We start from the raw sequence: 12,237 nt of genomic DNA, 5'->3' as shown, positions 1-12,237 counted from the left end.
GGGCAGAAACAGGCAGACCTCTGTTTGAGTTCGAGGCTAGCCTGATCTACAGAGTGAGTTCTAAAACAGCCAGGGCTACATAGAGAAGAGAGAGAGACAGAGACAGAGAGAGACAGAGAGACAGAAGAAAAGCTGGAGGCAGAGTACAGATAATGTCATCACTGCAGTACAGTCAGGAAGGGGTTAACAAGGCCCTGCATGTGAGCAGCAGCTGTGAACAGCTGTGAAGTCATGACAATTAGATTTCCTATGCCGATTAGAGTTCAGAACTGCACCTTAAATTCATGTGACAGTTAGCACTTGTTTTCTTAAGCCTAAAGGCAAGGACCCGTGCAACAGTTATTTAACAAGCAGTATGCGAAATACTGTTAGGATTGGAGCGAGGACTTAAAAGGATCATTGAGAACATGGGCTCCTGCTGGCCTTTTATACTCTTTTCTTGGTTTTGGTCACACAGAAAAGATAAGAAGTTCTTGTTTTTATTTGGGGATAGAAGCTAAGTTTAGTCTGCGCATTTGAATCAAAGAATACCAAGTAACCATGTTGTGTTTTTAAAACCCTTCGTGTACATTTTTCTTCCCTAAATCTCTGAGATTCTGAATCAGGGAAACTCTCCGAGTAGCTAGAATTTTCTTCCTTCTTCAAAACTGGCTTGTTTCTTCTTGTGTGTTGATGTTAAGACTATAGTAACAAATTATAAGGAGGTTAATTTTCTAAGAAATCAAAGATTGTTACTGCTACAGTTTTGATTATGTGTCCTCCCCAAATCTCGCTCAGCAGCCCACAGAGCTGCTGGGGCAGGCAGTATCTTTAGAGGCCTAGAAGCCAGTCACTGGGGATGTCACCCTTGAAGGGGACCCCTGAATCCTGACCCCCTTCTGTCTCCCAGCCATTCTGAAATGGACAGTCTCCTTACCACTTGTTCCCCATCATACAAACATTACCAACAACAAAGGCCCAAGAGCTAAGACCTGAGAGACAAAGACGAGAAGTCCAAGCACACACACACCCCACCACCACCACACCGTTTGCAAAACTGATTACCTCAGGCATTCTGTCACTCTGGTGGGAAGGTGACCCAGTGACACTTCACTGAGCGACTCTCAGGAGGGCTGAGTTTGTTTTTAACTCATTGAGTAATGCTGTTTCTCAGGAGTTTGCGTCTCGGTGTTAGGTGACTAATTTATCCCCTTCTCACAGCAGTGGCAACCTTCTAGTTTGTACCATAAAGTCACATTCGTGGGTTGGTTTTTTTTCCCCCCTTATAATCACAGCCACAATACTGGTTCCTCATGCTCAACATTATATTAAGTCACCCTATAATTGGGGAGGGCAGAGGGGGAAAGAAAGGAGCTGTAAGAGGTGGGGAGGGAAGACCAGCAAGGAACAGCTTCAACCAAACAAGGCTAACGATCTGAATTCAATTCCCAGATGCCATCACAGAAGCAGAGAACCAAATCCTAAGAGTTGCCCTCTGGCATCTTCACATACACCATGATATGCATGCAGAAGCATAGGTACCTGAACACACAAACACACAGAGATACAGAAACACACACACATTTGACTTTTTTATTGAAAAAAAAGTTTTTCATCCAATATATTCTGATCATGCTTTTTCTCCTCCCCCAGGTCTTCCCAGATCCTGCCTACCTCCTCATTCACCCACTTCCACCCCTTTTTTCTCTCTCTCTTGGTTTTTCAAGACAGGTTTTCTCTGTGTTGGCTGTCCTCGAACTCACTCTTGTAGGCAAGGCTGACCTTGAACTCATGGAGACCCACCTGCCTCTGCCTGCCAAATGCTGGGATTAAAGATGGGGACCATCACCACTTGGCCACACTCTTTTTCAAACAAAAGACCCAAACAGATAAACAGCACACATTCCCCCCCCTCAAAAAAAAACTGAAACCAAAATATAGAAACAAAAAGCCAGAAAAACAAAATATGCCTAACCAAAGCAATCTGAGACACAAAGTGTACAAAATACAAAAACATCAGCGATTTTATTTAGTGGTCCTACTGCTAGGCATGGGGCCCACCCTGAAGTACAGTTAACATACCCAGTGAGACTCTAGTGAAGAAAACTAATTAGGTATGAAGGATAACCAAGTTTTTTGGTTAGAGGTCGGAGCCCACGGGGCGCACATACCCCCCCCACACACACACACATTAGATTCTTTAAAATGTGTCATCCCCATAACCAATTGCACATTTCACCATGTGTCAACTGTCGGGTTTCTCACAAGTTTCTAACGACTCCACTTCATACAACTTGTTGGGACTGCGATCTTTTTTTATGTCACACTGTGCCTTACTATCACTTTGACAGCTCCTTAAATCATACACAAACCCCGACTTCAGGTTCTCTCTCAGTGAAAGGACTATACACCCAGTCGATAAAAATCAAAGTAAAAAAAGCAGTCCCAGCCCTTGAAAATCTCTTGGGGCTGTTTGGTCTTTGGCTTTAATTTTCATGGGCTTTGTTTTGTTTTGTTTATAAGGAAGAAGTTGGTAGCATTCATAAAATACTTTTGCATGTGTGGGACATGAGATACGCTTGCAGTATTCGTCCACTGAATGAAGGCAGAAATTAAGATACAAATGCGCTTGCCTATGAGACAGAGTGAAATCCCTGGCCCAACCCTGATGGTTCCCAGCCCCAACCCTTGACGGCTCCTTGTGTTTTATTCCCCACTGAGAATTTCCCAGGGGTAGGGAACCCTGATTGCTCTTCAAGCTGATGAGGGAGAGGGACTTGATCGGGGGAGGGGGAGGGAAATGGGAGGCGGTGGTGGGGAGGAGGCAGAAATCCTTAATAAATAAATAAATTTAAAAAAAAAGAATTTCCCAGGGGACAGAAATGGCCTCAGAAGGACGATCATAAAAGTACACGCTATGGCAACACACTGGCAGCCGCCTTGACTCCAGAAACAAAATGAAGCTCTCCATAAAAGCAGTGCCCTCAAATCCCTTTAATATCTGTTCAAGATAAAAGCATATAGCCCAAGCTCAGGTTTATTCACAACTTGTCCCTGTGAGCATCTCTGCTGACACGTGCATAGGAAAACACACATAGAAAATCCCCAACAGATGAGATGAAAATAAATATGGAGTACAGTATTCCCTGCTCCCCGTGAATGAGTCAGTGCACGTCCTGTACGCATACCCAACCTAAATATTCTTCCATCACTCTTTCGTCGGGGTTTATGGCTCACTTACACACTGCCATGGAACTCGGAGAATTGGCAAAACCTGAACTCTAAACCCCACATAAAAATAACCGCCAACATTCTGTGCAGGAACAGCTATGCTTAGGCGAGAAATCATCCTTGTAAAGATTTATCAACGAGAGGCTAGTCTCATCCAGGAGCTGCAGAATCCCTCTACCTGGCACCAGCTTTCAGGCGTACAGTACCCACAATGCATTGCTCTTGTCAGAGAGCTGGAGGCCTGAGCAGAGACAATGTGGAGGCTGGATGCTTCTAGAAACAGACTGCTCTATTCAAATCCACTGCCTCCCCCATGTGAATTTCCATAAACCATCTATGAGTCTGGGTCTTAGATTGCTTAACTCTTAAAAGAAAATAAAAATATACAGTTAAAACTTCAAAGATGGTGGTGAAAGTGTTAAGTTGTAAAAAGTTATATAAATGTAAGAAATAAAATAGTTTCTACTTATCACCTCTTTAAAAAGTAAACTAAAAGATAATTATTACAAAAGAACATACACTCTGTACAATTTAAAATGTTTTTCATGTTTCAGATTGTGCAACATGCAGGTTAATCACCTCGATTCCAAGTCCCAACTCTGCAGGGCACACCCTGGATTAACTGACACCTGTTCCCTCCTGTGGACTCTGTAGCAACTGAAATGTATTTGGGAGGGGGGTGGTATGGGGTGGATAGATTATTATAGGTACCCATATTTGTATACACATATGTACATACACACACACACACACACACACACACCCATCCCAGAGGTGGTAGTGAACTGGACAGCCCTGCTGAAATTAGGAGGCAGGGGTCTCCTGAGATCACAGTATTCTCTTCTGCCTCTAGGGGGCCCCAGACAGTCCTTTGAGCTCCCAGGCACAGCAGAAGGACTGAGCAACTAGTTGCTTCAGCCGTGGTGAAGGGTGTAAGAGTTATACTCTGAAAGCTCTCGGGTCCTGCAACCCAGTCTAAAGTCCTTCGTGTCCAGGAGCCACAGCTGTCCTTCATGGATTAAGTTATTGACGATGATTTACACAAATATTTTTTTAAAGCTTCAAAATTTATTGCTGTACATTTCCTCATAGCATTCACTATGGAAATAGTGCAAATATTTATTTTGAACTCTATAGCATTTGAAAGATCACAAAGCTTTTGATATCTTTTGCAATCATTTATGAAGATCTATATTAAACTTGTATTATTTTTAAAATTTAAACATTATAACATTCAAAGAGGTTATATAATGCTTTGTAAAGGAAAAAAATTTCTGGAAGCCATTGGGCACTCTGTCGTGATAAAACTTGTTTTCTACCTGCGTGAGTCTTTTATTCACACAAACTCAGTCAACAAACCCTTACTGACAAGCACATTCCAGGCATTGTCCAAGGCCCTGGGGGGCTTAAGATGGAAAGACACCAGCTCTGCTTTTACTTTGATTACAGATCATACTAGAGACGGACATGCATAACATTTTTTACAATACAATAAAGTGCCTCCGCGGAGGTATTTACAAAATGCAGTGAGAACTCAGACAAGAAGAAGAGCATCTGCCTGGAGAAATGGGGGCAACAGCAGGACGAGGTCGCCACTGAGCTGACACTTATCCGTGAGCAGGAACTTGCCATGTTAGACAGGTAGGCAGGGGTAACAGGGGTACAGACACTGAGGCCCAGCAGAACTTCAAGGGAGAAATGATGTGGCTTTTCTTGAAGGGAAAGGCAATGGGGACAGCAGCAGGGCGAGGCTGACTACGTGCAATAGGCTAAGGGCTGGGGCTGTACCAGGAAATAGCCTTGCTCTCCTGGAGCTTACATTCTACTAAAGAGACACAGAATCAACAAATCGAACAGGTTTTAGAATTCTCTACAGAGAAATGGGGTACTGAAAACAGGGCTACAAAGACAGTCAGGGTTACCGACAAATGCCTCTTGAAAGTAACAGGGAGGACGGTGACAGCATTCTCCCAAGTGTGCCTGCTAAGTGCCAGGCACTGTACCAAGCACCTGGCCAACAGCATCTGGCAGAATCCTCACAACTCTATGAGGTAGGTATTGTTATTCCTGTATCACCGAGGAGGGAAGAACTCAAGGAGACTGAGGGCCCTGACAGGCTCTCTAACTGCAAAGTTCCTGCTCTGACACTTGAACCTGCATTTAAAGGCATGAGGGTCTCTAAGCAGGGATCACCTCTGCTTCTCTGGAGACAAAAGTGGGGGAATAGAGAGAAGAAGGGACAGGGAACAGCTGGAAAAGGGGAAAGCTATTCAAAAGTCCAAAGGGAGGGAAGAAGGTTCCTGTGAACTTAGTGGTTGTGGAGGGAAGGATGTGAGGAGTGTGGCTACCTCAACACTTGTAACAGGATTAAGATGCTGCAAGCAGGGGAATGAGCAACATCCAACATCGTCCCTGTATCTCTGTCTTGTCCAGTTGAAGTTGATTTTGAGCCAAGTTGAAGAATCCAAGATGATTGCGGGTTGTGATAAAATGATGAATTTAATTTCAGACAATTCCTGTGGGTATACTGGAAACATCTCAGCCTCATGCGATGGTCACTAAGACACCGCTTTATAATGGCTTTTACACCTTGTGTCTACCTGAGCGAAGGACACAGGGAATAACTACTGAAGCTTTGTGGTATGGTCACTGTCAGTTTGCTTCAAAAGTCTCTTTACAGAAGTTTGCATGGTGGGTTACATTCTGTTGTAAAAAGAATATATGATTGCCAAAACGTGATCTCAAGACATAGCTGTATGTAAAGAGTTGGGGTTTTGGGTAGGAGAAGAACAGCTTTTGGAAAGCCATCCCAATAGTAACACTAGCTCTTTAAGAAATATCAGTGTTAACACCAACATTCTTAGCCTGAGTCACTCTGATGGCCCTAGCCGGGATCCTCTGGCTACAATCCTCCCAGAGCAGGCAAGTCTGCCATTCATCTACCAGCAGGGATGTTTCCAGAAAATGGGGGCCTAAGGCTCAGACATATAAATTTAGTAACCAGAAATTCCAAGAAGTATTGTTACAGTTTGGCAATAAAGTTCCAAAACCAGAGCAGCCCAAACACCCAGTTGGAAAGCTTTGGCAATCCTGCTGCTCCATTCTCCCCTGGCGATGAAAGGGTGCTGGAGGTTCTGGTAATAAAGGGTGCAAGTGACACAGATGCACAGGTGGTCACACCTTGACTACATTACTTCATGTCTAATTTTATTGTTTTTTAGTGATGGTGGGTTTTTGGTGCTGGAATCTGAACGTAGGGACTCATGCATGCTTAACATGAGTGCTCGTTTAAAGTGAACATAAATACACAAATACATCATCTATCCCTATAAAGCAACATTATTGTGCCTCCATTTTTCACAATTTCCTTATAGCCACTCCCTCTTGTCTTTGGCTCAGATCAATTTAGGTATGTTTTAATTTAAAAACTCACTGAATAATTTAATGCCAGTTTTAATAAATAAATATCAAGCTATTTCAGTGGTAATAAAGTCAGGCTTCAAACAAAAGAAAATAATTAATACTTTGGTCAGATACTGATTAGTAAAGCTTCACACTCCGGCTCATTGCGCAAAGGATCTGAAGTGCTCTGCAGACTCAGGAAGCTATCGGGCAGCACCCATAGGGGGCCTTGTATCGCTAACTTGTGTCACAGGAAGAACGAGCCTTACTTTTGTAGCACTATTCAAAGTCCTAGTCACAGGCAAGAGAAGAAAAGAAGAAAACTGGATGGCAGGAGACAATGTGAAGCTTCTGGCAAGACAATCCCTACAGAGAGAAGCCTGTAGGCGCACTGCAATACACCAGCTCCATTTCCAAGCTAAGGCGAGGGTCTAAGTTGAGCATGGATCAGGAGTGCTATCCGGGGCTATTATAGTGTGTATTCTTCAACAGAAAAAGTTCCAATCAGTCTGTGAATATAATCATTTATTTGTCTTTACAGTGATGATGGAAGAATGTACAGGTATCTTCTTTCAATAAAGTATAAAAATCTGCTTATATACAGTGAAGTCATAATAATCTTTAATTGGGAAACTTATTTGGTACTCCTGATCTGTTTATATTAAAACTGTGGGGAACAAATATCTCACGTAAGTGCTACATTTCCAGTAGACCGCACCTGGCATCAGAAGCTCCACTTCATTTTAAGGGTCCTGCGTGCTATTATAAAAGACTAATTTTAAGTCCTAGGACTCAAAATAAACATCATTTGGAATAATAGATATATACATCAAAAATACATCTAGAAAGGCATTGGTTAGTGCTATTAAAAAGCTCTATGTGCTCAGGTACACTGTTTTCTTACAGGCGGAACCCGGTGGAAATGTTTTCAATCCATTTCTAGCAATTTGCTCTTGGGGACGGTCAGTTGAAAGTTACCTGTGGAGACAGAAGAACAAAGATTTCTTAGGCGAAAGGTCAGTAAGACTCACTGAGAATCCCATCTGTACAGTCCTGAGACTGAGCTCCAGGACTGGATGGGGATGGCTGGAGACCGGAAGTCACTGGATCCTTTATACTCCACTATGTCATCCTGGTGACTTTATACCCAGTTCATTGCCATACATACTACTCCTTATACAATATTTCTGGTCTACAATTAGCAAAACCAGCATAGAAAGGAAACTTACAGGGCACATAAATAAAACACCCTAGCAGACATCAACCAAACCCAAACATATTTCCGAGAAAATTCTACCTAATAATGATTTCTTGTGCTTCCCAGTGGTTGACTTGACGTGACAGCAACTGTGGCCATGCCTGAGATGACTGTGCAGCCGCAAACTCACAGCCGCATGTTTCATCGCTCCTAAGACTTCTGATAACCTGGGGACCTATCTATAAGTACACAATGTAGGTAATACAGAAGATCCTGGCATGTCGCTTAACTAAATAAATAACCTAAGTAAACAGATGTGTGTCACTCCTGCATAGACAGACTATTAGGGAGAGCACCGGCATGAGAAGGCTAGCATGCCCAGGAAACCAAATCTTAGACTTCATCTGCTATGAGCCAGGTGAAGCTAGCCAGCCTTGCCTGTTATCTAGCTATAAGCTAGAGCTCCGGCTCTTTTACACATAAGGATGAACATCTAAACAGGCTGTATAATCCAGGTTCTTAAGAACTTTGTATGCATAGAGACTAAACAAGTAGGTCATGTGAATGTAATTTTAATGTTGAAGAAGTATTCTAAGTTTTCCACAAGCTACAAGTCTAATGGTCTGGTCTAACAATGTCTTCTTGAGGTCAGAATATAATATACATAAGTCTATGGTTATTGAACATATAAAGTAATGGTCATTTTTAAGGCTTAATTAAAATTCAATCATTCTGCAGTACTAATGAGAGATGCACACTGTATGAGGCAATGAACGGGTGCCAGCTCCTGTCCACGGAAGGCGCCTTAACACCTGCCTGATAATATGAGTGGTCTGAGTGCTGCCTAAAGAACAATCTAGAATACAATCACCAAGGAAGCAGAGGTCTAGTTATGTCTCAGCTACAGGGCTCTGCCTGTCCGTGTTGATTTCAGGAGTAAATTACAAAAGAGAGGAAAACAAAACAAACAAACAAAAGCCAAACTGACAGAAGAGATGTGCCACCCCAGATTACATCTTGCCATGATGGCATAAACTATATCATGGGGAACAGCACTCACGCAGACTCCCTCACTGGCTTCAGGGACATTGTGGCTAGGGCCTCAGAACACAGGAGCCTGCTCTAGATTTCCCTCTCTGAGAGATATAACACACACTGAATGAACACATCAGATTCCTACAGTGTGACCTTTCAGCCTGGAAAACAAAGTGTGAACTGTCTCCACAGTGTCTTCCTAGCCTCAGCGAGTAAATCAACAGCATAAAACACGACTGAACCAGATTCTCCTAGTAAGGACATAAACATTTAAAACTGGACTAAACTGGATCTAAACTAAACTTCTGGTCAGGAAATGATGTGACTGATGTTTGCTGTCCTGGACATGTAAACAGCAGATATTATATTATATATTGGTTGCAGTGTCATCACAGTACTGGACACTATTAAAATAAGGAGGCACTCAAGGAAAGGGAAGGGGACACTAACAACTACACCCATCTTCTCTCAGCTCCCTATCTGTGCTCCTCTGGAGAACAGGACTCCCAGGCAGCTGCTCCAGTGGAAGCCTGATTCTCTCCACTGCTGTCTCAAGCTCACTTCCAATCAGCACCAACCAGGCTGATTCTACCACCAAATACGTATCTCAAATCTACCCTTCCCTGCTTGTGTCTCCTATCACCTTCAGAAAGCTACCACTGTTCCTCACTGGACTACCATAGCAACATCTCAACTGGTCTCCTTGCCTCCAAGTTTTCTCTACTCCAAGCCAAATAAGCAAATATGATCATACCTTCTGCAAGAAGTCCTGACTGACTCACAGGCCTTCCTGATTAGACCTGCTGCCCACACATCGCCCTCCCCACTCTCTACATTCCAAACTCTCACCTTCTCTCTGAAAAAACAAACCTTCTCTCTGTTAACCCTCTACGCAAGCCACTTTCCACCTATGTTCTACTCGTCCTTTATGACCAAGGTAAAAGACCCTTCCTCAGAGTAACTTTGCTGAGCCTTGGTATCACGTTCTGCTCTGTTGTCTCTCCCTCTGAGATTTGGGTTCAGAGGGAATAAGTCATTGGCATAAGGATGGCAAGAATTAAAACAGATCTTGCCAAAACACAAGTGGGGGCTGGAAAGCAAGATCAAAGCCACAGAGCGTGAGCATTCAACAAAACAGAGCACACACATAAACAGAGCCTACATTTGCATCTTTAAGGAAAATTCATGTTATACTTGTCACCGTTCTGCCTGGTCTGTACCTAACGTGTGGTATGAAGCATCTACCTAACGGGAAAGATTTTGCTTATCTTATTGCTAAAATTCTAAGGTGAGCATGCCATCCCTCTGTAGACGAGTGGGCCAGCCATTCCTCTGAACCCAAGAGTCCCTTCCTCTTTCCTCTGCTTTCTCTCAGAACATCATCGGCGTTTTTTCACCACTGATCAAAACCATATGAAGTACACCAAAGATCCCTTGTAGGTAGCTACTGTGGCAAGAATGTCCTCAGAGAATCAGGACAGATGTAATAACTTATGGGTCCTTAAATACAGAGGGGACACATGAAGGACCCATGAGGGAAACAAACTACATTAGAGTGTTGAGCAAGCTACGAAGGGAAACGGCTGCCGGTCTCTGCGCCTGTGTTTGCTGACCTGATCATATTCTTAAGCGTCATCTCCACTGTCCATATCGATGTCTACCTCCTCCGTGTCAGCAGCCCGGGACAGGATGTCCGCCATCAGTGCTTCTTCCAATTTCTTGCGTACTTGTTGGACTCGCTCTTCCTGTTTCCTTTTCAAAATCAGAAGGAAATGAAACTGAAAATTTGGAAAGTAATAAAATGAAACTCCCCTGAGCACCCCTGAAATCACTTAGAAAAGCACATTTGCTTAGACTCCCAAGTCCACCTCTACACATACAAACCAAACACTGCGAGTTTCTCCAGAAAAAAAGAAAATTAAAGAACAGCTAGCTGTCCAAGGGTGGTGATCTCTTGTCTCAAGAGAGTCTGGAAGGAACAGGTGAACTTCAGTGGTCTTTTCCTCAACCTCACAAATTTCAAGTGTGTGAAGATTTGGAGTGATGAGTTAAAAATAAGTAGAAATAACTTGGAAGCAAAGATATGAGAAGACAATAACACAACTTCTGAGGCGAAGCATCAACAGAGACACAGCAGGCCGGGCTTGCTCTGGCACTCTACGGCTGAGTCAGGAGAGAGCAGTACTGGAAGCCAGGTCCACACAGAAGAGTCAGGCCCACTGAAGGCTATGACTGGGGACAGAGACAATCGCTTCTGAGATGAGCCTAGTAGGCCAAGACTATTATCATGACCTTCCCTAGCCTGGTGACAGCAAGGTGATCTCAAAGTGACAATATCTGCACATCATAAAGAAGGTCCTAAACCATTAGAAGAAAAACAAAACCCAGGATAAGAGGCTATTAGAATGCTCTGTGGCTCTGTGAAGTACAGGGGGCAGGGAATGATGCAGTTTCCTGGGAAAGTAAGGAAACAGAAATCCAGAAGCAAGCAAGGAAGCCGGAGTGAAAACTAAGGAGGCAGAGGAAGCAGTGAGGGGCTCGTCCACGGACAGCAGGTGGTGCCCTCCTGTGTGAGACCAGGAATGGTCGGATGGGTGCACAACAGGAGAAGAAGCTGCAGTAAAAGGAAAGCCAGGGACTGTACTGGGGGTGGGGAACCAAGTGGTTTCCTCCAATAAGGCAGACAGATGGCAGCAGTGTGCAAACCTGGGAGAGCCAACAGGGAGAGGAAACCTGTTTTGAGGACCCTGAGATTAGCCAGCTGTGCGATCCCTTCGGGTCTAACGCCCAGGACTGAATGACGTTGCATCCAAGGTAAGGAGTAATAAGCACCTTCCAGCAATGAAAATGATTTACATTTCTTTATTAAAACAACTAGCACAAAGGATTCCTAAGAACAGACTTCCAGTTCCTGAGTGAAGCTTTCAATCGGGCAGGCAGGAGGAAGGCAGTACGGGTCAATCTTACCTCTGTAGTTTCTTCACATCAAATGAAACTGGAGTTCAGCAAATGCTCGTGTAACGGAGCAGGCTCCAGAAGAAAAAAATTGTTCATTTCTTAACATAGTTTGTCTCCTCTCTGGCCCAGTAACTTGTAATTTATGCCAAATGACATGTAAGTCACATTGGCAGTCTCATCCCTAAAGCCGGAACAGGAGAGATGCCAGAATGATGCATCAAGGAAGATGCGGTGGGGCACACTGCATCTTGTAAAGAAGGCTATCTCAAGCTCTAATGTCTGTCGCTGAGTTTCTTTTACTTTAACCATAACAACAAACAGGCTTGCTGTCGGGGCAGGCAGAATCCTATGACGTTCTCTAGGAATCTCCCACACCCCATATGTACTCCTTGGGCCATTTCTCCCAGTACAGGTGGGGGATGTTTGTTCACATG

The 12,237-nt window shown here is 43.7% G+C and overlaps 1 protein-coding gene across 1 annotated transcript in view; it reads right to left on the bottom strand.

Moving 5' to 3' along the window:
* Positions 1–7,120: 7,120 nt before the first annotated feature.
* The window catches only part of Mbd2 (methyl-CpG binding domain protein 2), a 54,098-nt gene continuing 48,981 nt past the window's right edge, over positions 7,121–12,237 (bottom strand). The window contains exons 7-8 of the mRNA XM_026783374.1: positions 10,459–10,597; positions 7,121–7,590 (exon numbers count right to left, since the gene is read on the bottom strand). Of these exons, the coding sequence (XP_026639175.1) occupies positions 10,471–10,597 (127 nt within the window). The 3' untranslated portion in view covers positions 7,121–7,590; positions 10,459–10,470. The remainder of the gene's footprint in view (positions 7,591–10,458; positions 10,598–12,237) is intronic.

The sequence above is a fragment of the Microtus ochrogaster genome, chromosome 18, assembly GCF_000317375.1.
Source record: "Microtus ochrogaster isolate Prairie Vole_2 chromosome 18, MicOch1.0, whole genome shotgun sequence".
NCBI classification, from domain to species: Eukaryota; Metazoa; Chordata; class Mammalia; order Rodentia; family Cricetidae; genus Microtus; species Microtus ochrogaster.
Note: the sequence above shows the minus strand (reverse complement) of the source record. Positions and strands in the feature narration are given on the sequence as shown.